The sequence below is a fragment of the Durio zibethinus genome, chromosome 27, assembly GCF_047325235.1.
Source record: "Durio zibethinus cultivar Kanyao isolate XHJ-2024 chromosome 27, ASM4732523v1, whole genome shotgun sequence".
Taxonomy (NCBI): domain Eukaryota; kingdom Viridiplantae; phylum Streptophyta; class Magnoliopsida; order Malvales; family Malvaceae; genus Durio; species Durio zibethinus.
Window position 1 is genome coordinate 16,358,322 of NC_143188.1, and position 20,620 is coordinate 16,378,941.

Genomic DNA, 20,620 nt, shown 5'->3' on the forward strand with positions numbered 1-20,620 from the left:
TATTAGTGACTCTCCGATATTTAAGTAAGGTATCAAAAATTATTTTCCTTGAAATATTATACTGTTTCATTTCAAAATCCATTTTTTAAATAGCAATTTCCATGAAAAAAATTTTTATGCAAAAAGAATGATGTTATAATTAACCGAGAAACAATAATAACAATTAAAAGACATGAGCATGTGAATTAAATACAAACAATAATCTCAAAATAAACTTATGCAAATGAACGTCATGCTAAATGATGAAATGCAAATTTGAAATCAAGTCCTTAAATATAAAGAGATCACCCAAATTTCTTAACTTTTAAGCAGGGTTTAAGTGAGATTATTTATACTTAAAATTTCATTTTTATTTCTTTCCCTTTTATTTAATCTTATTATTATTTGGTTAAAGAATCATATGAAAAGTTCAATAAAATAAAAGTTTATTAGCATCTTTTTTCTACACTGGAGAATAAATTTCCGCTATTTTTGTAGCTGAAAATGACAATGAAAGAAAAATTTGTAAACTTAAGCAAGAAGATTACATGTGACCAAACAAAGACAATAACAATACTGTCTATTCTTGCAACAACAGGAGCACAAATTTTCAACTTCAGATTATACTAAATGGTAGTTTACCAACAAAATCAACAAAAAGATGAACAAATTCCAAAACAAAAAATTTCACTTTCACTTAATAACAAGGACAAAGCTTTCTATTCATAATAATAAAAAAAGATGAAATATTCAGGCTGAGATTCATTAACAAATAAGTATGAAAATATACTAAGTACCTAATGAGACTATTTCTTCATTCTCAAGCTGGCCTCCAACAATTGATAGCACACATGTCTGGTTGACATGGCAACATTTGTGAAATACCATGACCTGCAAGATACAATCATGAAGTCATTCTCTAGTTTAATTGGTGCTTGATTATTTAACTAGCAAAAGAAGAAAATTAAAAGCAAACCAAGACAGCAATTAAAAATTGCAGTACCCAAATTTGGAGCTCCAGCATGTAAATGATTGGCAGAAGCAATCAGAAAACCCATCTCATTTGAGGGTGGTCTTTCAACAGGTGTTCTAAAGTAACCTGCCAAAGAATTAACATAAGTGTCATCAAAAGGTAGAGACTATCTATAGAGGGCCCATAGATTCATCTTATCAACACTTTAAGGATATACACAAGAAAGAGGAGGCTACGCACATAAAATATGCATGAAGAAGTACAAACAACAGAACATTTCACATACTTATTCATGGACTTAAATCTGTGAGTTCTTAAAAGAGATTCCATACCAGCAAAGACCCATAAAAAAAAGTAAGAAATTAGCCATGACATCAGTTCAAAGCAAGATAATAAGGGGATACTAAAAGAGTTTCCTACAAATAGCAATGAAAATTTTCAGATACTGCACAAGGCATGCTTTTCATATTTATATGGTCCGCATGTTCTATATTTTTTGGATTTTTCTCTTTTAGTTTGGTAGAGGATCCATCACAACAACATGAAACACTTGAAATGAGTGAAGGTTTGATTGCCACCATCATAAATGGGCATATGTTTAATTTGCAGGAAATAACAATATGATCAGATCAAAAACACAAATTAATGCCCCTAAACATCCATCTGATAATCATGGAAACTTCATAAGGATTAGGATTACAAATTTCATTTAAATTTACAATGAGTCAAACACTCAAGCCAAAATTTTGTTTTAAGGACAAGATAATGCATACCTTCCTGGACAAACAAAGGACCAGCAGCTGATGGATTTCTTCCTGCTATCCACCCATCACACTGATTATCAGTGTCATATTCTCCTGCAGGCATGCTCCACTGTTCATCAGCAACAAATGGCCTTCGGCCATCATGTTGCAAGCAGAGAGTATTGAGGACATGAATGCTGATAATGTGGAGGCATAGCAGGCTTTGTGAATGAGAAATGGCTAGATGAGGTTTGTGGCAGACTAGGGGGTAAAGGTATTTGCACAAAGGCTGCATTACCAGGTTGAAACTGTTGACTTGGTTGAGAGGATTGGTCATTTAAGTACATTTCATTATGTCCATATTCCAGTTGCCTTGAAGAATTATATCCAGAAGGCTCTCAAGAATTGCAGACTCCTGTTGGAAAGCAAGGTGATTCCTGTGGAAACAATTCGCTTTTCACACCAGCATCAATATGGCCCCCAAGAGGAGTATTTCCAGCCATTTGAACTATTTGATTACCCTGCTTACAAAGGCATAGGTTATATAAATAAAAAAGTATCAACATACTCCATAACAAGCAAAGAAGGCATATTAGGAATCTCACATTTGGTGTGCGCCAGAGTTCATGAGGTACAGGTGGTTGATATGCCAACTGTGGTCAACACTGTACTGATGACTAGGGCGGTAGCATGGATTGAGATAGCAGTGAAGGTTGAGTTGGCACTGGTGGTTGAGGTATAAAGACTGAAGGGTAGGAAAGTGGTGCAGGGGGAGGAGGTGGTTGTGTTGGTAGAGGAGGAGGTGGAAGTGGAGGTGGAGGTGGAGATGAAGATGATGGAGGTGGGGGTGGGGGTGATGAAGGTGGAAAAGGTGGTGGGGATGGAGGAGAATCAGGGGGCAATCGCAGGGAACCCTCTGGTAGAGGAGGGAATTCATTGGAGGTATTTGAAGCTGGTTCCACAATACTATCAGTGCCCTGCTGCTGCAAGTCCATTTCAAGACTATCATTTGTCAATGATGGTCGATCATCCTTCTGGTGTCCAGAAACATCTTCATTTCGAGCTCACCATCCACATCTTCTTAGATGCAATGACACCTATCACTTGGAGTAACTGTACATGTTTCTAACTCTCCTAAAGCATGAGCTGGTTCTAATGGTGATGCATCAGCAGAATCTCTGCAAGGACTGTTTGAAAGATCTTCTTCCTCTTCATCTTCAAATGCATTAGAAGACAAAAGGCGAGGAAGCTGAAATGTAGCATTACTGCTTATAAGAACCAACAAAATTGATGTCAGAAAGTTCATATCCCTTTCAAGTGACAAACACTAGAAACTAGAGGATGGGACACAAATGCTACAAGAAACACTGAACTAACTTCAAATTTAGTAATTTAAAAAAAATATTATGCAAGATAACTAAAAACATAGTAGCTCTATATTCAAATCAGATCAAACAACAGTGGCATATCAGCGAAATGGTGTGTTCCTAATTTGGTTTCAGCTGAATATCAGATTAAAGTGACCAATATGGGTTGGTTGGTTTGGTTGGAAAAGCAAAAAGTTTTAGTTTGGCCTGCAAATCAAACTGACAAGTAAATTTGGTCTTTGTTTGGTTTCAAATATATCTGAAACCAAACCAAAACAAAAACCAAACTTCAATGGTAATATAGTAGATATTATATTTGTTATCATTATAATAATTTGGTGTAAATGGTTGAAAGTGTTTTCAGACCTGCCATACTCGTCAACAAGCATGCCTTCCATTTCCCTAATAGGATCATCTATAGCACGTTCAGCTTGTGACGGGCGCCATAGGGAAAATCCAGAAATTGTATCATCATTTGAAACTCCAATGTCGTCCATATAACACTGCAGAATAGATTCGGGTAAAATCTTCCTCTCAAGCCACAACCATAAAACCTGGTATAGACAAAGATCCCTTTATCCTTAAGAGAGTGGGGGAAAGGAAACAAAAGACAAATAATCTCTTACAATTGAAAAAAAATAATATACCTTGAGGCATTGGCAACAATTTTCACGAGCACTTGCTCCAGGTGGAGCAGCTGCACCAAGGAGACAGGCAATGCTGTTTGAACTGTAGGGATATATGAAGCACCAGCAATGCCTAAATAAACATTAACCACAATCATTTACATGAATTGCTGCAACAATAGATCACATATGACTATTTCAGCATGTGTGCACAAGTTAAAGAGCAATTCAAAGAGTGTTCTTGTAAAAATAAACATGCACTCATTCCAAAGTCTAAAGGAGAATTCATCTAGTAAGAATACTCTTTGTCATAACAAATATTAAGAAAATAATGCTAAACCAGCAAGAAAAATGATAAACTACACCCTTTTCTAAATAAAACTAAACATTTTTTCTTAATGCCTGCACCAAATAAATTCAGTATTAGAGAGTAATTGAACACATTCATCAAGACAGCACAACCAACCTTTCTGATTATGTGAACATTGGGTGATTGAATCAACAAGAAAGAACAGGTCAACTTTACGATGAAAACTGGGCTCGCTTTCCAACTTCCGGATGAGAAGTTCAACAACCTGCATACAAATAATGTATTCTAAGACTCCCTCCAAAAAGTAGTCTTCAATAGAATTTTGCCATCATGAACATCATATGCAATAATTACCATTTTGTTTAAAACACAATAAAAAATCATAATATATAAATCTGGGGTTAAACAAGCTCATCTTGACATTGTTGAACCAACACCAAACATAAATATGCATATTATTTAACTTACTTCATTTGCAATGCCATACTTGGCACAATCAATAGCAAGGCGAGTTGCTTGTCCAATACTTTCTTCAGTCCTTGATAAAGTCTCTATCATTCCTTCAAAAGCATCCCATGCAACAGCTGCCTCAGTACCACCACTGAGAGAGCCTCCAGGTGCCATGTGTCCTGAACTAGATCTTCTCTCTTCGATCTCTTCAGTATCCTGTTGATTTTGGGATCCTGAGTGGGGACCAAGAGTTGAGGGAGAATCTAGGTTTGTTTGATAAGCAAATCCCTGCACATCAGGCTGCATTGCATTGTTGATTGCAGATACAAAAGGCTGAACTGCAGGACTGGGACTTGCCCCCTGAATATTAGACACTGACACAAAAACAGAACAAGGATTTCCAAGAGAATATCGTTGAGAGTGAGCTTGTCTCCTTTTTGCCTGGGCAGCGGCAATAAGATGTTTCATAGACATAGCAAAATCCAGAGTCTTCAAATCAATCAACGAACCACTTCTATCTTCTCTAAAGACATCCAATCTGTACAGGAAGAGATTGGTCTACAATATGAAATGAAGATTAATATAATAGCTCTAAAAATGGTTAATTAGATATAATAAATAATAACAACAACACAGATAATGCAGAGCCATACTCCATTGAAGTTTCGGTAACAAAAGCAGTGTCATTAATACGTGAAATTACTTTTGGAGTAGATTTCAGTCTTCCTACAGAAGAAGCTGGGCTATATCTTTGACTCAAAACCTGATTTTGAGAAGACTTTGGACCATCAGAAACAACATCCAATCCCTTAACAGAGCCTGATGGAGCCTTTTTCTGAGTTCCATGACCGGAAACCTTAACAGTAGCTTTAGGAGTTCTGTGTTGTTCAACAACTTCTTTGGTGGCAGAAACCAGATAAGGAGACTTCGTTGAAGGCCTCCTTTCAACAGTTCATGGTTGAAGAGGTGACACAAAATCATTTGCTAATCGTAAAGAAGCCTCCTTAGGATCACTATTCTCATATTGGGTGGAATCTCCAACACTATGTTGAGCATTGATAGCACTTGCATGACTTACATAAATGCTCTTTGAAACAACAGAAGTTACCTTGACATTCCTGGCAGATCCTCCATGAACTGGAGTTTTGGGATCTTCTTCTTCATCTTCATCAAAAAGGCAAACAGCTCTCTGCCTCTTGGACAACTGGGTAGCTGGAATTTTCACATTACTAGAACTTGTAAGTGTCTCAACAAGATTTTTTTAAATTTTATCATTGGAAATAAGAGAGGCAGAACCAGAAATTGCCTCCTGAGCCCGCCAATGGCGATTTGATAAGGGCAGCATAGCTTCATCACCAGAAACGTAATGGCTGTTGGGACTCTCAATGCTAAAATATGCAATGTGGATTTTTTCAACTCTAATTGTTTAACTGCCTTGTTATTGACATTATTAGAACTTGGAGAATCTTTCATGTTTTTGGCAAGAGATCCCTGCGAAGCATCATTTTTCATATCTACAAACTTTGAATTTTTGGCAGGATGTAAAATTTCATCTGTTCCCAATTTTGGCTTTTCAAGTCCAGGTTCTCCCCTTTTTTTCTTGCCAGTAGTCTCACCTTTGGAATTGGCCACAGCATCCCATACATCATCCTCAGCATTGAAGTTGCTTTTGGTTTTCAGCAATTCCTTTGCATTTTTACTACCAGTGTAATTAGAATCTGAGTTGAGAGCATCTGGTGAGAATTTTCTTACAGCACTGCCCGAGACTTTGCCTTTTACTCTATCTTTCAATTGCTCCTCAGAGTCAGGCCGATCAAGACAACCACCAGATTTATCATCCCTCAATAATGTTGTGGCTGAGCTGCTGCTTTTGTGTCCTTCCTCAGTTCTTTTCTTTGGCCCAGGACCCATCTTCTTTGACTTCTGAGCATCCCTCAATGTTTTCTTAGTACAATTGACAGTAGCAATTTTATCATCAGAGAATTCCTCCTTTATATGAGAAGGCTCATCTAAAGATGAAGATAACACCTCCTTTTTAGGTTGTTCACCATTTGATATTTTTTGTTTCCCTCCAGAACACATAACCAGAGATAAGCCATCATTCACATGATCTGAAATTGATGACTTTACATCGTCATTATTATTCTCACCTCCACATGAACAGCCAAAATTAGAAGCAAGATAACCGTTTCTGTCACTAGTGGTTTCTGTGCCAAGAGCTAGTGCACCTGTTCCATTCATTAAGTCAGCCTCCGCATCATCATCCTCAACCCCATCAACAGATGAAGCCTCACAGCCAGGTGTCGATCTATCAGTTCCATCTCTCAAACCACTGGACTTCTCGTTATGTAATTCATCAAATGCCACACAGATTTCCTTCACAGCTTGGACAAAGTACTTAGTTTTAACACCTTGACACTTAGCCGAAAATTTACTCTTTGTCTCAATAGTAAATGCTTGAATATCGCCAGGTGCAACAAAAGCTCTGTAAAAGAAGAAAAACGTAGGGAGAAAAATAAGCAACTAGAACACAAGTGAACTAAAGTTCAAAGAGTAGTGTAAGAGAAAATAATGATGCATGCATGCATCTCTTGGCTGGGATGAAAAGCATTGCTCCTTTTTACACTAAAAATGCAGAGTCAAAAACTTCAATAATGAAATATGAAAATCCAATTACATAAACACTATCTTTAAGGAAAAAAAAGATGCAGATATTTAAATTTATCAACTTGCTCACATGTGCATGAACATGATGCCCTAAAGGAATATGAGAAAATACATCACCAAGTATTAAAAAATAAACAAAAGACAAGAATTCAACAAATTAAAATGTCTTCTACATAATTCAGTAGCAGAAGCATCATCATCTAAAAATTATGATCCAAAAGGGAATAAAGTTTTCCATCCAAGGTTTAAGGATTAAGCCTCACAGCTTAAGCATGATTAAAAATATGCAAATATGGATGGAAAAAAATGTCCAAGACTTTAGAAAGGAAAAATCCCAAATGAAGCCCTGAGCTTATGAAAGTTTCCAAAAAACAAAATATTCCCAAAACCACTTCAATGGTTCCACATAAATAAACCACTTATGCAAATGTTCTAAGGAAAACTCCAGCTGTACTTATTTTCAGGGCATTTAAAATGCCATTACTCAAAGGCTTCCCAGCATACCATATCTAAACCACCACATGTTGATGCCCAACAAACTTCACCTAAAATCTCAAACTGCTCAACTATAACATAGAGAGTATGAACAGAACCAGAAATGCTCCTCCAATTCATGGTTAGAATTTGGGAGGCTAATCAGACACAACTTAAGTAATTTATTCAAGCAAACCTTGACGTGATAGTAAAACTGAAAACCTTATATTTCCAACTATATACAAGATTGGTTTGAACTTTATTTCTTTTCAAGATACTTGTAGCTACAGAAACTGTCCAATCAACATTCAAGAAGATCCATTATACAAACATAAAAGTTCCATTGTACAAAATAAAGATCCATTATTGTGCCCTAAATATGTTACAGCCACATATTATGAATAAGTCTTCCATCAAGAATGGTCATTATCAACAATAAATTTAAAAAATAATTCTAAAATTCCATGTCAATATATATGTGAGAATAACATAGCATAAAAAAATAACTAAATCACAAATCCGTTTAACACCAACAATAAAAAAAATGGAAAATTGCAATGCCATTCAATTCAAACACCCAAAAAGCTACACCAACTTTCAAGTTCAGCAAGTTACAATTTAGTGATAAAGAAATGATCATGCCTACTAATTAAGCTAAACACATTGCTTTCTTGAATATGACTTCAACATTCACTACAAGCCACAAATACACATACATTAAGAGCCCAAGCATTGTTGAAATAGAGTATTTAAGAAAATAATAATAACAAATAAAATTATTTAAAATAGGTGTTTTGATCTGTTAAATAATTTTTCTTATATAGACCTGTCACCTTCTGCAAGCAGAAATTTCAATTTGGAGCTTAACCGTTAGCTGTCACAAACTCATTCCATTGGCTATAAAGGATAAAATCTAATTTCCCAATCCATGTTTCACCTACTTCAGTTTTCTAAAGTAGAGAAGATAGATATTTCAGAAGCCAAACCAATCATGAGTAAAGCACACATAATTGCCCATATAAGCTCACATCAACAAAAAAAAAATACTTAAATTATGAGAAAAGGTAACAAAATGGTCTGAGAATGAAACCACTAAATAGATTTTAACAATTATCAAATTCAACATCTACATAGCATCTAACTCCTTTGGTAACAGACTGGAGATTAGGAATAAACTTGAACCTCCAATCCTAACTAACCCAAGTATGCTATACCAATGTTCCTGAGCACAACACAAGTCCAAGACAGCCTCATCAACTAACATCAGCTGCTTAGCTAAAAACCACCACAAAATGGAGGAAAGACCAAAAGAAATAATAACTCAAATATTAAAATTACATTAAAAAAGATTAATTAAGGCAACGTGAGATGCACATGCTATATCAAGAACATGTAGAAGTAGAAAAATATTGCACCATTTGTCATTGTATCATTATTTGGTTTTCTGCATCGTAGATTGAAAAGCTTGGTTAGCTAAAGGACATCTCACTATTTCTCAAATTATCATATTAAAAAACTATAAGACGTAAATTTCCCAGATAATCTGCATGGCTATCACATCTGCCAAATAGTACTCCCTGAATATTAGAATGGTGAGCTCCATGAGTTTATATTATGCAATCTAAAGCTAAATGACAGAGCTGCCTAGAGTTCAGTACTTTAACACATAAAGGACTCAGCATAGAGCCCTCCCGATTACAATTTTTCCCCTATTGTAATCACAATGTGCATTCTACAATTTCTTGATCATGGGAGCCGGATGGAAAGAAAAGCAACAATGTATACAAACAGCACAGAGATAGAATAAATCAAGTCAGTTTCAATTTATTCTCTAGTCGGCAAGCACCCTATGTGAACAACATTGACAGGAAATTAAAAAGAGTACATCAAGGTTTGTCTGCTAGGATCGGCATAGGTAACAAGTTACTTGGAATACAACAAAATTAATATTTTTTTCACGGAAATTATCCCGTAACACCTTTCATGTATTTATCTCATGTTCCATCTTATGGTAAAATGTGGTTTCCCTCCTACCAGAAAACAGATGCAAACCATAAAACAGACATATCACATATCTTTATTCATCACGTTGCCATCTCCCTTATTCACTAAACATGTACAAATTGAACATAAGTATGCTTACATTTCTCATGTTCCAAAGAATTGGACAAAATATTTCCTAGAGTCAGGTTCTCGCTCCCAATCTTCAGGCTGGCTAATCTGAAATTCATAACCCATAGAATCTACCTCAAAAACCAACCGTAAACCAAAATCGCAAAAAACCAACTGAGTTCTAAGTAACAAAATAATAAAAACAAAAAAATAAATTGAAAATCTCTCGCTAAATTTCTGACGACACTTTCTAGGATCAAATCAATCTAGCATGCAATAAAAAAATACACATATTTGTCCCTTTTTTTTCAGACCCAAAATAAAGAACTTGCATAGTTGCATTAAGTAACCCAATTGATAAACAGGCAAAGTACCAAACCTGAAACACTAAAAACACAATCAGCTAACATACGCATGGCAAAACTTTTAACTCCAAAAATAGGCCTTTCACAAAATAAAACAAAATTTACTAAAGGAAACGAATTGAGTACAAAACCAACAAATAAAATACAAAGCAAGACAATGTAAGCATAAAATAAACTTACCTACATCATGCAAAAGTTAAAAAAAAAAAAATCCCAAACTCATCATGGATTTATTCAAATTCATAAGTTCAAATAAACATATAAGAAATTAAAAATATAATCATCAAAATATAAAATACCCATAATTCAGGATAAAAAAAGTAGCAATAATAATCAAATAAAAGGGAAGAGACCTTGGCAGGCCAAGCAGGGAAACCCTTGACTTTGGCAAGAACAAGATCTCCTAAACTTAAATTCTTAACTTTTGCTTTGTTTCCTCGCCTTTTACGAGTCCCAGCTATTGCCCTTTGGGGTTTCGGCAATGGAAGGCGGCTAAGACATTGGGAGAGACAGAGAGAGATATTAGAAAAATAAGTGAAGAAAGGCCTTTTTTTTTATTTTTCATAGTGGAGAAGAAAAAAATGAGAATATCGAGACGGTTGAGGAGACGAGTGAGAGAGAAGAGATTTATTTTTTGGGGGGTAAAATTTTGGTTCAGGGATGCTTTTGTTTGGCGCGCGTGACTGAGCCGTTAGAAAGGTTGGAGGCGGAGGGGAGAAGTTTTGTATTTTGGTGTTGTGGGAGTTTTTGATGTTGGACTAGCGTGCGATCGCCACTATATTGAGGATTAAATATTTTTTATTTTTAAATATAAAATTATTTAATTTTTTCATTTTAATAAAATTATAATTATTTAGTTTATTTGATAATTTAATTTTAATTATTTTTAATAAAATGATACATATTAAATTTTATAAAGTAATGATAAGAGTATTTTAATAATTTAATGTAGTTAATTTTATAATATAATAAATTTAATACATAATTTAATATGGATATTAGAATAATTTTAAAACAAAATGTCATATATCAACTTCTTATAAAGCACTCATAAAGATATTTACGTAATTATGATATAAGAAGTATTATAGTAATTTTGAAAAAAGATATTTTCATGAGTATGGTATGAGGGGTACTATAATAATTTTGATCAAATATAGTTTTTTTTTTTTAATTTTATTAATTTTGGTTAATTATAGTAGGAAAGATATATCTATAATTATGGTAGGAAGGTATATAATACTTTTGGCTAATTATGAAAAGAGTCATATTTTCCTAATTATAACTGGAAGGCATTATAGTAAAATTGGATACATGTTAAAATCATATCAAATATATGAAAAGGTGTTATAGTAATTTCAATGGGAATTATTTCAGTATATATTATTTAACATTTAATAAGTAATTTAATTAGACTATTATAGTGAATTTCAAACAAAATTTCACATGTCAAATTTTTATGAAGTAACGACAATGGTATTTTGATAATTTAGTATGTAGTTAATTTTATATGATGTTAAAATTTCATATGTAATTTAATAGTGGTATTATAGTAATTTTTAAATAAAATATCACATGTCAAATTTTCATAAACCAATTGTAATGATATTTTAATAATTTAATATGTGGTTAATTTTATATTATGTTAAAAATTAATATATAATTTAATAAAAGTATTATAGTAATTTTGAAACAAAATGTTACATGTTAACTTCTTATGAAGTACTCATAAAAGCATTTCAATATAAGATGCATTATAGTAATATGGTAGAGGTATTTTTGTAATTTTTATAGGATAGATTTTTCTGTAATTTTAGTCAATTATGGGGTATTTTGTAATTATTGAAGAGGGTATTATAATAATTTTAATTAATTATAAGAAGATAAGTATTTTGTAATTATGGTAAAAAAATATTGTAGTAAATTTGAACACATATCGATATCATATCAAACAAACAAAGAGTTATTATAGTAATTATCAAAGAATTGTTTTAATATATGTTATTAATTTTGAAACAAAGTATCACATGTCAACTTTTTATGAAGTACTCATAAAAGCATTTTCATATGAGATGCATTATAGTAAATTTTTACCAATTATGGTAAGGGTATTTTTATAATTTTTGTAGGAAAGATATTTTTGTAATTTAGTCAATTATACTTTGAGGGATATTTTGTAATTATTGTAAGAGGATATTATAATAATTTTAATTAATTATTAAAAAATAAGTATTTTGTAATTATGATAAAAAGTATTATAATAAATTTGAACACACATCGATATCAAATAAACAAAAGGCTATTATAGTAACTATCAAAGGATTGTTTTAACATACGTTATTAATTTTGAAACAAAAGTATCACATGTCAACTTCCTATTAAGTATTCATAAAATCATTTTCGTAATTATGGTAGGAAAAGTATTATAGTAGATTTGATCAATTATGAAAAAGGTTTTCTATAATTATGTTAGGATGGTATTATAGTAATTTGGATCAATAATAAGAGTTTTGTAATTTAATAATAAAATGAGTATTTTTGTAATTATGGTACAAAGGTATTATAGTAAATAATTATAAGAGAATAGTTATTTTCTTAATTATGGTATGAAGACATAATAATCAATTTAAGAGAAAAATATTTTTGTAATTATGATATGGGGTATTATAGTAATTTTTATAATTATAGTATGAGGGTAAAATAGTTAATTTAGTCATGTGTCGAATTCTTATTAAATCAAAAGAGGGGTAGTTTGATAATTTTTAGGGGTTTATTTTCAATCTATAAATAGATTTTTAAGTTAAATATTAAAAACTAAGTATTTGAAATTTTTAAAATTTTAATAATTTAAATTAAAAATTTATTAATTTATTTGATATCTACTTTTAATCTTGTAAGTTTTAAATAATGACACGTGATTGATAAATAGTACTTCATATTAATTAATAAAATTATAATTCAACTATTATATTAAAAATTTTTTAAATTCAAATCACATACAACATTTTAATCTTCCTCTTCAACTACTAAATTATTTTCATTGAAAATTAAAATAAGACTTTTGCAAAAAATCACTTCAAAATTATCAAATCAATATGAAAGAATATATTTTTAAAATTATCTAAAAATAAATCGAAGTTAAAATTTGAAAATATTTTTAATTATCTTAAAAGAATAAAGTAAAGTAGGTTTAAATTATATTCTTTGTCAATAAATAAAAAAAATTATGTATTTACACTAAATTTAATGGAAAAGTTTTATATTTAACAAATTTTAAGTTAAAAATGAAAAAGTAGTACTATAAATAAAATTAACCATGCAAAGCATGAATTTAGAAATTTTAGTTTTTTTTCTTTTTATTTTTTATAATAATAACAATCAAGTATTACATTCATATAATGAATTGAATAATCAATTATTACATCGTCATCAAGGTACAATCAAAAAATAATTAATTAACAAACTATACTAAGCCATGGTCTCATTGGCTAACACCTTATGTTTATTGTTGCTTTGGAAGATTATGCATTTAATTTATTTATTTGATGAGATTTGCATGTGTATGAGATATATACATTTTTTTTTTAATTTTGGAATAATTTGTAATCCTATAAAAGAAAATAATTGCATTTTGCGATCAAAATGATATTTTCAACGATCAATGCTTATTTGGCTCATTTTATAAACTAATATTGATTTCCAAATGACAACAAATATTAAGTAATTTTAAATAAAAATAAAACCTCTATAAAAGGGCAAGAAATAAGAAATTGATAAATAAAAGAAAAAGCACATTCTTAACTATTTCATATTATTGCAATATGATGGAAACTCTTTTAAAGATTCTGATATATTCTTAATTATTGACTTATTGTGATGTATTTCATTTAAAATTCAAATTCTTACTAATACTACTTGAATAATAGCTTGGAAAAGATATTAGCAATAAATTGGAGAATATGGAGAATAGAGAATTGAATATTTGTATACAAACATAAAATCAACAAGTTCCTTCAAAACAAAACGAATACCAAAAACAGAGTTCCGACAGAGACAAAAAGCTCTGTTGAAAGTGCAAAATCATCAAAGGACTCTTTCTCAACAATATGAGTAACCAAATCCACAACTCGTCCTACAACCATCTTAGAAGAATAGTGTGCTAAAAGAAATCCCTCATTTAAAAGATCAAATCCCCAAACTTCTTTTGATAACAAAAATCGACTTCATCCAAATCTTCACCACATTCAAACAAAAGGCAAATCATAAGAGCTCCCATGACACCTAAGCACATCTTTTAAAGATGTATAACTCAAGAAAATTGCCCACAACTGAGTGGCGACAAGTAGTGATGCAACTCTCGATGAAAGAAAACCATGCTTGTCGCCAATATGGATTTATGTATAGAACAACAAAAATTCCCAATAAAACAATTACATATGAAACCATAAAGCTCACACAAAAAACATATGTATCCATGAAACTACCTTCTCCTTCATTGTCTGTTGTAGTTGGTACTGTTGGTGGTGACTCAATTTTAGAGCAGTTATTTTGCAGTGGAGGCCCACAAAGAAGAGGATTTCCCTCGTAACTGCTTTCATCAAAGGTCCCAAACTGAGCTTTTGGTTTTGGAGTACTACCTGACAAGTTGTTGTGTGCCACACTGAAAACCTCTAGAAAGTTCAGCTCAACCAACTGTATAGGGATTCTACCACTCAAGTTGTTGTAAGAAAGGTCCAAACTCTCAATTTGCTTAAGTTGTGAAAATGATGAAGGTATAACTCCGACCAAGTTATTGTGTGATAAGTTTAACGAACGGATTTCACTCAAGTTTCCCAGTTCGAATGGGATTTGCCCAGTTAACCTGTTACAAGATAAATCAATCCCAGACATGTACTCAAGAATGTCACCACCGTATGAATAGGAAACACTCTTTGTTGTAAACTCTATCCATTCTTCCATGTAGCTATTAGGATAATGATATAAATAAAATGAATTGTATATTGAATTTGGTGTATACCAAGAAACATCTACGAAAGACTTCACCACATTCATTGCCAGAGTTAAATTACCCAAACAAGAAGGTATTGGACCAGAAAACATATTTCCAGAAAGATCTATGATGCTCAATAAATCCAACTTGCATAATTGAACTGGAATTCTACCGTCTAGATGATTATCTTTCAAAAGAAGGACACTTAAAGCAGAAAGTGTGCCAACCCATTTTGAAATATTACCAGTCAAATCATTCCCTCTAAGATCTAATGTCACTAATGAAGAGCTATTAAAAGCAAGTGTCAATGGACCACTTAGTTTATTTCTCTTCACGTGGACATGTGTCAAATATGGTGAATTGAAACAAGATGGAATAGAGCCAGATAAATTGTTTTGAGAAAGCTCCAAAAATTCAAGCTCATACAAGTCGCACAATTCCATTGGAATAGAACCTTCGAAATGGTTGTTGGACAATGCCAATCCCTTCAAATGCGATAAATTCCCTATCCATCTTGGGAGCTTTCCATTAAAACTGTTATTACTGAGATCAATATTCTCTAGTGATGAATGTGAAAAATCAATAGCAGAGACATCGATATCAGGAATCTCTCCAGCAAAATTATTGCCATCCAAATACAAATTTGACAACTTGCTTGTGTTGAACATCATAGGAACAATTTTTCCACTTAGGTTGTTTTTCGATAGCCTAAGAATATCTAATGAGCTTCTCTTGATCAACTCTTCTGGTACTCTTCCAGACAAATGATTGCCCGATAAGTCTAAAATTGATAACGTGTTCATGCCACTTAAACAAGGAGGGATATTACCTTCAAAGGCATTCTTAGATAAGAATAACAATTCCAAATTTGGAAAAGTTGAACATATGTTTGTCGAAATTTGACCTTGTAATTTATTTTCAGATATGTCAATTAAAGACACATTAGGATGAAAAAGATGTGGTAACAAGAGAGAACCAGTGAAAGAATTACCCAACAAGATGAGATTTTCTAATTTTGTGTTGTTTTCTAGCAACCAAAACGGGACTGTTCCACTGAAATTGTTATGGGAAAGATCAACATATCTCAAGTCATATTGGTAATAAAGGAACTTAGGAGGTTGTAGACTAGGTCCTTTATCTGTTGTACACTTTGACAAGCTAATGAAATTTAGTTGGAACTTCGGAGTTGAAGTATGAAAGGAATTTGGTTCCATTACCATATTATTTTCATCAGCCCAAAGACACTTGAGATTTGGAAGGTTTGCAAGTGACAAGAATGGCATTGAAATTTGCAAACAATTTTTGAAAAGGAAGACAAATCTAAGTGATGAAAGATTTGCTAAAGGAGTCAAATTTCCAGTAAATTGATTGTTGGAGATATCTAACTCAAGAAGAGATGTCAAGTTACCCAAACAATAAGGAAGTATCCCCTCAAGTGCATTCCCACTGATATCCAAACTCTTAAGGTTCCTTAGATCACACCAACCTGAAAATTTTATAAATTCATGAAAGAAATTTTAATTAAATTTTGATTTCCAAAACAGAATATATATAAAAGATATTAGATGAAAGAAAAAGAATAAAGGATTATTGGAAAGAGGTGTATTCCATGAGTTATATTGGAGAATAATAGTCTTTAATTTACCTTGAATAGGCAAGGAACCAATAAGTCGACAGTTACTTAAAGACAAAGTTTTAAGAGAAGTGAATACTCCAATGCTTTGCAAAATGTTGTTGTTGAGATAAGAAAAGTCTAGAAATATTTCCTCCACATTGCTCCACACATGCAATTCTGAGTAATCATAGCATAGGGGGTATTATTAGATGTTAATCAACAAACAACTACTAATTTACGTTCTTTTGGAATAAATTAATGACTTACCTTGATCTTGAGTAGCCATAGTCTTGTTTAAGTAATTCCCTTGTAGATAGAAGGTCTTAACTGATGGGAATGCATATACTAATTTTAGTAGTCGTGGAATGCTTCCATTGGTGAAAACCGCATCTAGATAAAGAACTTTTAACTTTTTCAAACTCTTATACTCTGTAAATGAAAAAAATAAATAAGTGAAAATTTTCATTTTTGTAGATAAGATTATATATTCAAGATTAATGCAAGATGAATTTTTAATAGAGAAGAATATTGAATCGTTAAATATTTTTAATATAAATTTTAATATACGAAACAATCAAAAAGATGAAAATCAAACAAAACGGTAAAAAGAATATGTAATAATCTAAAACAGAATGACAAAAGGCAAACAAGTCCAACTCTGAGACACAACAAGGTAATACAAACAAAAAGGCAAATATTTGATATTCAGCTGCAACACTTCTTAAAGAAAGCAACTATCTAATGCAAGTATCCATCATTTTCTAGTTAGTAATAAAATTATAATGAATTTCTTCCTTTAAAAAATTGGGCATTAATTTTAATGATAGCATTTCACTTACAATCATTGTAGTACGATTAAGTAATCATAATTTAAAATTGCATGAGGTCCAACAAAATTTTATATGAAGATCACACTTATAAGTAGTGGACTATTACGTAATTCTTTATTATAATTAGAGAATTGTAGTATTGTAGTAAAAGGCATATAATAAATAATTAATTTCTTCCTTTAAAAAATTGAGCATTAAATTTTAATATGCTAAATTTTTTGGTCATTAAAACATCTACATCATTATAAACCTCATAAATAAAAATAAAAAATTTATTTAAATACATACCTTTACAGCCCACAAATTCATTCAAATCATTATAACTCATATCCAGTTCCTCTAAGTTGGTAAAAGCACCTAAGTCTGGAAAAAAAAGTAATGAATAAACTTCATTAAATCATCTAAATATATGAAATGTATTTTTTTAAAAGTATTTATAATAGAGTTGAAAATTTGGTTGAAAAGTAATAATTAATTAGATTATGACTTAAATCAAGCGTTTAGAAATTGGTCAATTTTAACTGTCTCCCAATATCTATAAATAATTTACATAATTTCATCATTAAAGAAAAGAAACAGATGAACTTATTTGTTATATCATCTTGAAACATGAATTAAGATTTTTGTTAACAAATTCAAAATTTTTGCAAAAAAAATAATTTTACCTTTCATATCTATTGATCCATTTAACTGATTGGAGCTTACATTCAAAGATTTCAAATTTGAAAGCCCGCTAAGTGATGCAAATATGTTGTCATTAATGAGATTATCACTCAAATCAAATTCTTCTAAATGGGTCAAGTTCAGCTGTCTCCCACTATCTACATAAGGTTTGCATAATTTCATCACTAAAAAAAGATTTACATAATATTTAATTATATATAACAACTTAACTAATTGAGCAAATATAAATGCATACCTTGTAAGGATTGAAGGCTTTCAATTTTGTTGGAGTATAAATACAACTTCTTCAAATTCATCAAATTATTCAATTCTATGTCCATGTTCAATTCAAATAATCATTATGTTAGCCTGGTTACTCAAATAATCTTTTACTGAATATTTTTAATGACTTTATAATGAAGTAAACGGCAAAACAAATCTAAGCCTTTAAGTGAAGAGGAAAAATCCCCAAATGTGATATGAGATTTTACCTATTTGATGAGAAAAAAGGTTCTAAAACAGAATTAAAAAAAAAAAAAAACTGTAATACCTTTACCTTGAATATCTATTGAGCCTTGCAATTGGTTGTACCCCATATACAGGGACTTTAGACTCGGAAGGCCAGAAAGGAATGCAAAAGTGTCGTTCCTGAATAGATTATTACTTAAATCAAGAACCTCCAAATTGGTCATACTTAGTTGTATCTCCTTTCCTGTAGAAGAATATTTCTATTATATGCCATTGTTAAAGGAAAATTTTATACATTGATCACATAATTAAAAACTTAGTTGAGTGAATTGAAATATATAGTTATACCTTGTTTTGATGGTCGGAAGCTTTTAATTTTATTGTGGCTTAGATCCAAGTTCTTCAAATTTGTTAGATTATTCAATCCTATTCAATGCCATAAGTAATTAATATTACATATAAAAGCAAATGACACGCAACACCTTTTCCTGAAACAATAATTGATTTGAACGTAAAAGAAAGATAAATGATTCCTTCCAAGTAATTTCTCATCAAACTTAAAGTCCTTAAAGATAAAAGACCATTGATATGAAACAATATGTTATTTTTCAAAAAGTTGTATTCTAAATCAAGAGTTTCCAAATCATTGAGTCTTGAAAGCCATTGTACCATATTACTTTTAATCTTATAAGTTTAAATAATAATATACAATTAACAAATAATGTACCATATTAGATAATAAAATTATAATTCAAATATCATATTAAAAATTTTTAAAATTCAAATATTACATAAAACATTGTAATCCTCCTCTCTTACTGTCAGATTATTTTCATTAAAAATTAAAATAAAACTTTTGTAGAAAACACTTCACAATTATCAAATCTATGTGAAAAAATATATTTTTAAAATGATCTAAATCAATTAACCATGAAAAATTTTGAAAATATTTTTAATTATCTTAAAAGAATAAAATATGTTTAAATTATATTCTTTTTTAATAAATAAATAAACAAATTTATGTATTTTCACTAAATTTAATGGTGAGAGTTTTACATTTAACAAGTTTTAAGTTAAAAAAGAAAAAGTAGTACTATAAGTTTTTTTTCCAATGGCACCGTTATGAAAAATAAAAACAATTCATGCATCCATTAAGTATGGTTTTTACTTATAAAAGAAGTATTCCTAAAATCCCTCCTATTAATTTTATCCATTATTATTTGAGAATCATTGATCATCATCTTAATTCTTAACTTTTAATTCTTAACTTTCTTTTGGTGATTTTTTGTATTTAGCCAAAATTATATTCATTTAAACTTATTTTCTTTTTTTTTTTATAAACATATAACCTCATTTTTCTAGCATACACTTCAAAAAATCAAGAATAGCAATTGATCATTTGGCTTAAAAGAGTTTGAATTCTTTTCTCAAAAATAAAATAAAATAAAAATCAAGAGTAAAAACAGTTTTTGTTTTTTCCATTTTCCATTATGTCTTCTTCATATATCATTCCATCCCTTTTTTTTTTCTATTTTCCTCACCAAGCCAAACATTGAAATTAAGAACTTAAGAATCCTCACACTAAAAAATGATTTTACAATATTCTATCTTAATAAACAAGGATATTTTATGTGAAAGTTATTTGTATTTGTGTAATTTCATTAGCCATAATACTAGACAAGCAAATAAATAAAGCCTTTTAAAGAAAAATTTTTGCATATATATACTATATTGAAAACATGTATCCTATAAATAAGACACAGCTACAAGGTTTTCATTTTTGACAAGAGTGTTTTGATATCTATGTGTGTATCTATGTGTGTGTGTGTGTGTGTGTGTGTGAAAATTTAAGTTATAAATTTTTGTATTTTGACAAGAATAAATAATTCTTTTTTTATAATTTTCTAAGGTTGATTGTTAATAGAATTAAATTATTAAAAGCACTAAATATTTATTAAGAGTTCTTAATTTTTCAAGATTGTAAATGT

At 30.8% G+C, this 20,620-nt stretch overlaps 1 protein-coding gene and 1 pseudogene across 2 annotated transcripts; both read right to left on the bottom strand.

The window, feature by feature from the left end:
• Positions 1–580: 580 nt before the first annotated feature.
• LOC111279544 (ENHANCER OF AG-4 protein 2-like) lies at positions 581–14,208 on the bottom strand (annotated as a pseudogene). Its single transcript, XR_016334667.1, has 12 exons — positions 14,105–14,208; positions 10,420–10,612; positions 9,733–9,809; positions 5,102–6,933; positions 4,467–4,986; positions 4,155–4,263; positions 3,710–3,821; positions 3,429–3,616; positions 2,301–2,960; positions 1,726–2,216; positions 983–1,078; positions 581–870 (listed from the first exon to the last, which is right to left on the bottom strand). The product of XR_016334667.1 is annotated as an ENHANCER OF AG-4 protein 2-like (transcript).
• LOC111279543 (cuscuta receptor 1-like) lies at positions 14,008–18,856 on the bottom strand. Its single transcript, XM_089756383.1, has 6 exons — positions 18,721–18,856; positions 18,167–18,322; positions 17,790–17,864; positions 16,939–17,061; positions 16,702–16,875; positions 14,008–16,542 (listed from the first exon to the last, which is right to left on the bottom strand). The coding sequence occupies exons 1-6, from the start codon at positions 18,854–18,856 to the stop codon at positions 14,348–14,350; spliced, it is 2,859 nt and encodes a 952-aa protein (XP_089612509.1). The 3' UTR covers positions 14,008–14,347.
• Positions 18,857–20,620: the final 1,764 nt, after the last annotated feature.

Bases quoted from the DNA above. Each gene is read 5' to 3' on its own strand.
- LOC111279543 (XM_089756383.1), bottom strand. From the start codon at position 18,856: ATGACCAATTTGGAGGTTCTTGATTTAAGTAATAATCTATTCAGGAAC. The intron at 17,062-17,789 runs GTATGTATTTAA...TTCTTTATCTAG, and splicing joins TGAATTTGTGGGCTGTAAAG to ATGCGGTTTTCACCAATGGA. The intron at 16,543-16,701 runs GTAAATTAAAGA...TAAAATTTTCAG, and splicing joins TGGTTCCTTGCCTATTCAAG to GTTGGTGTGATCTAAGGAAC.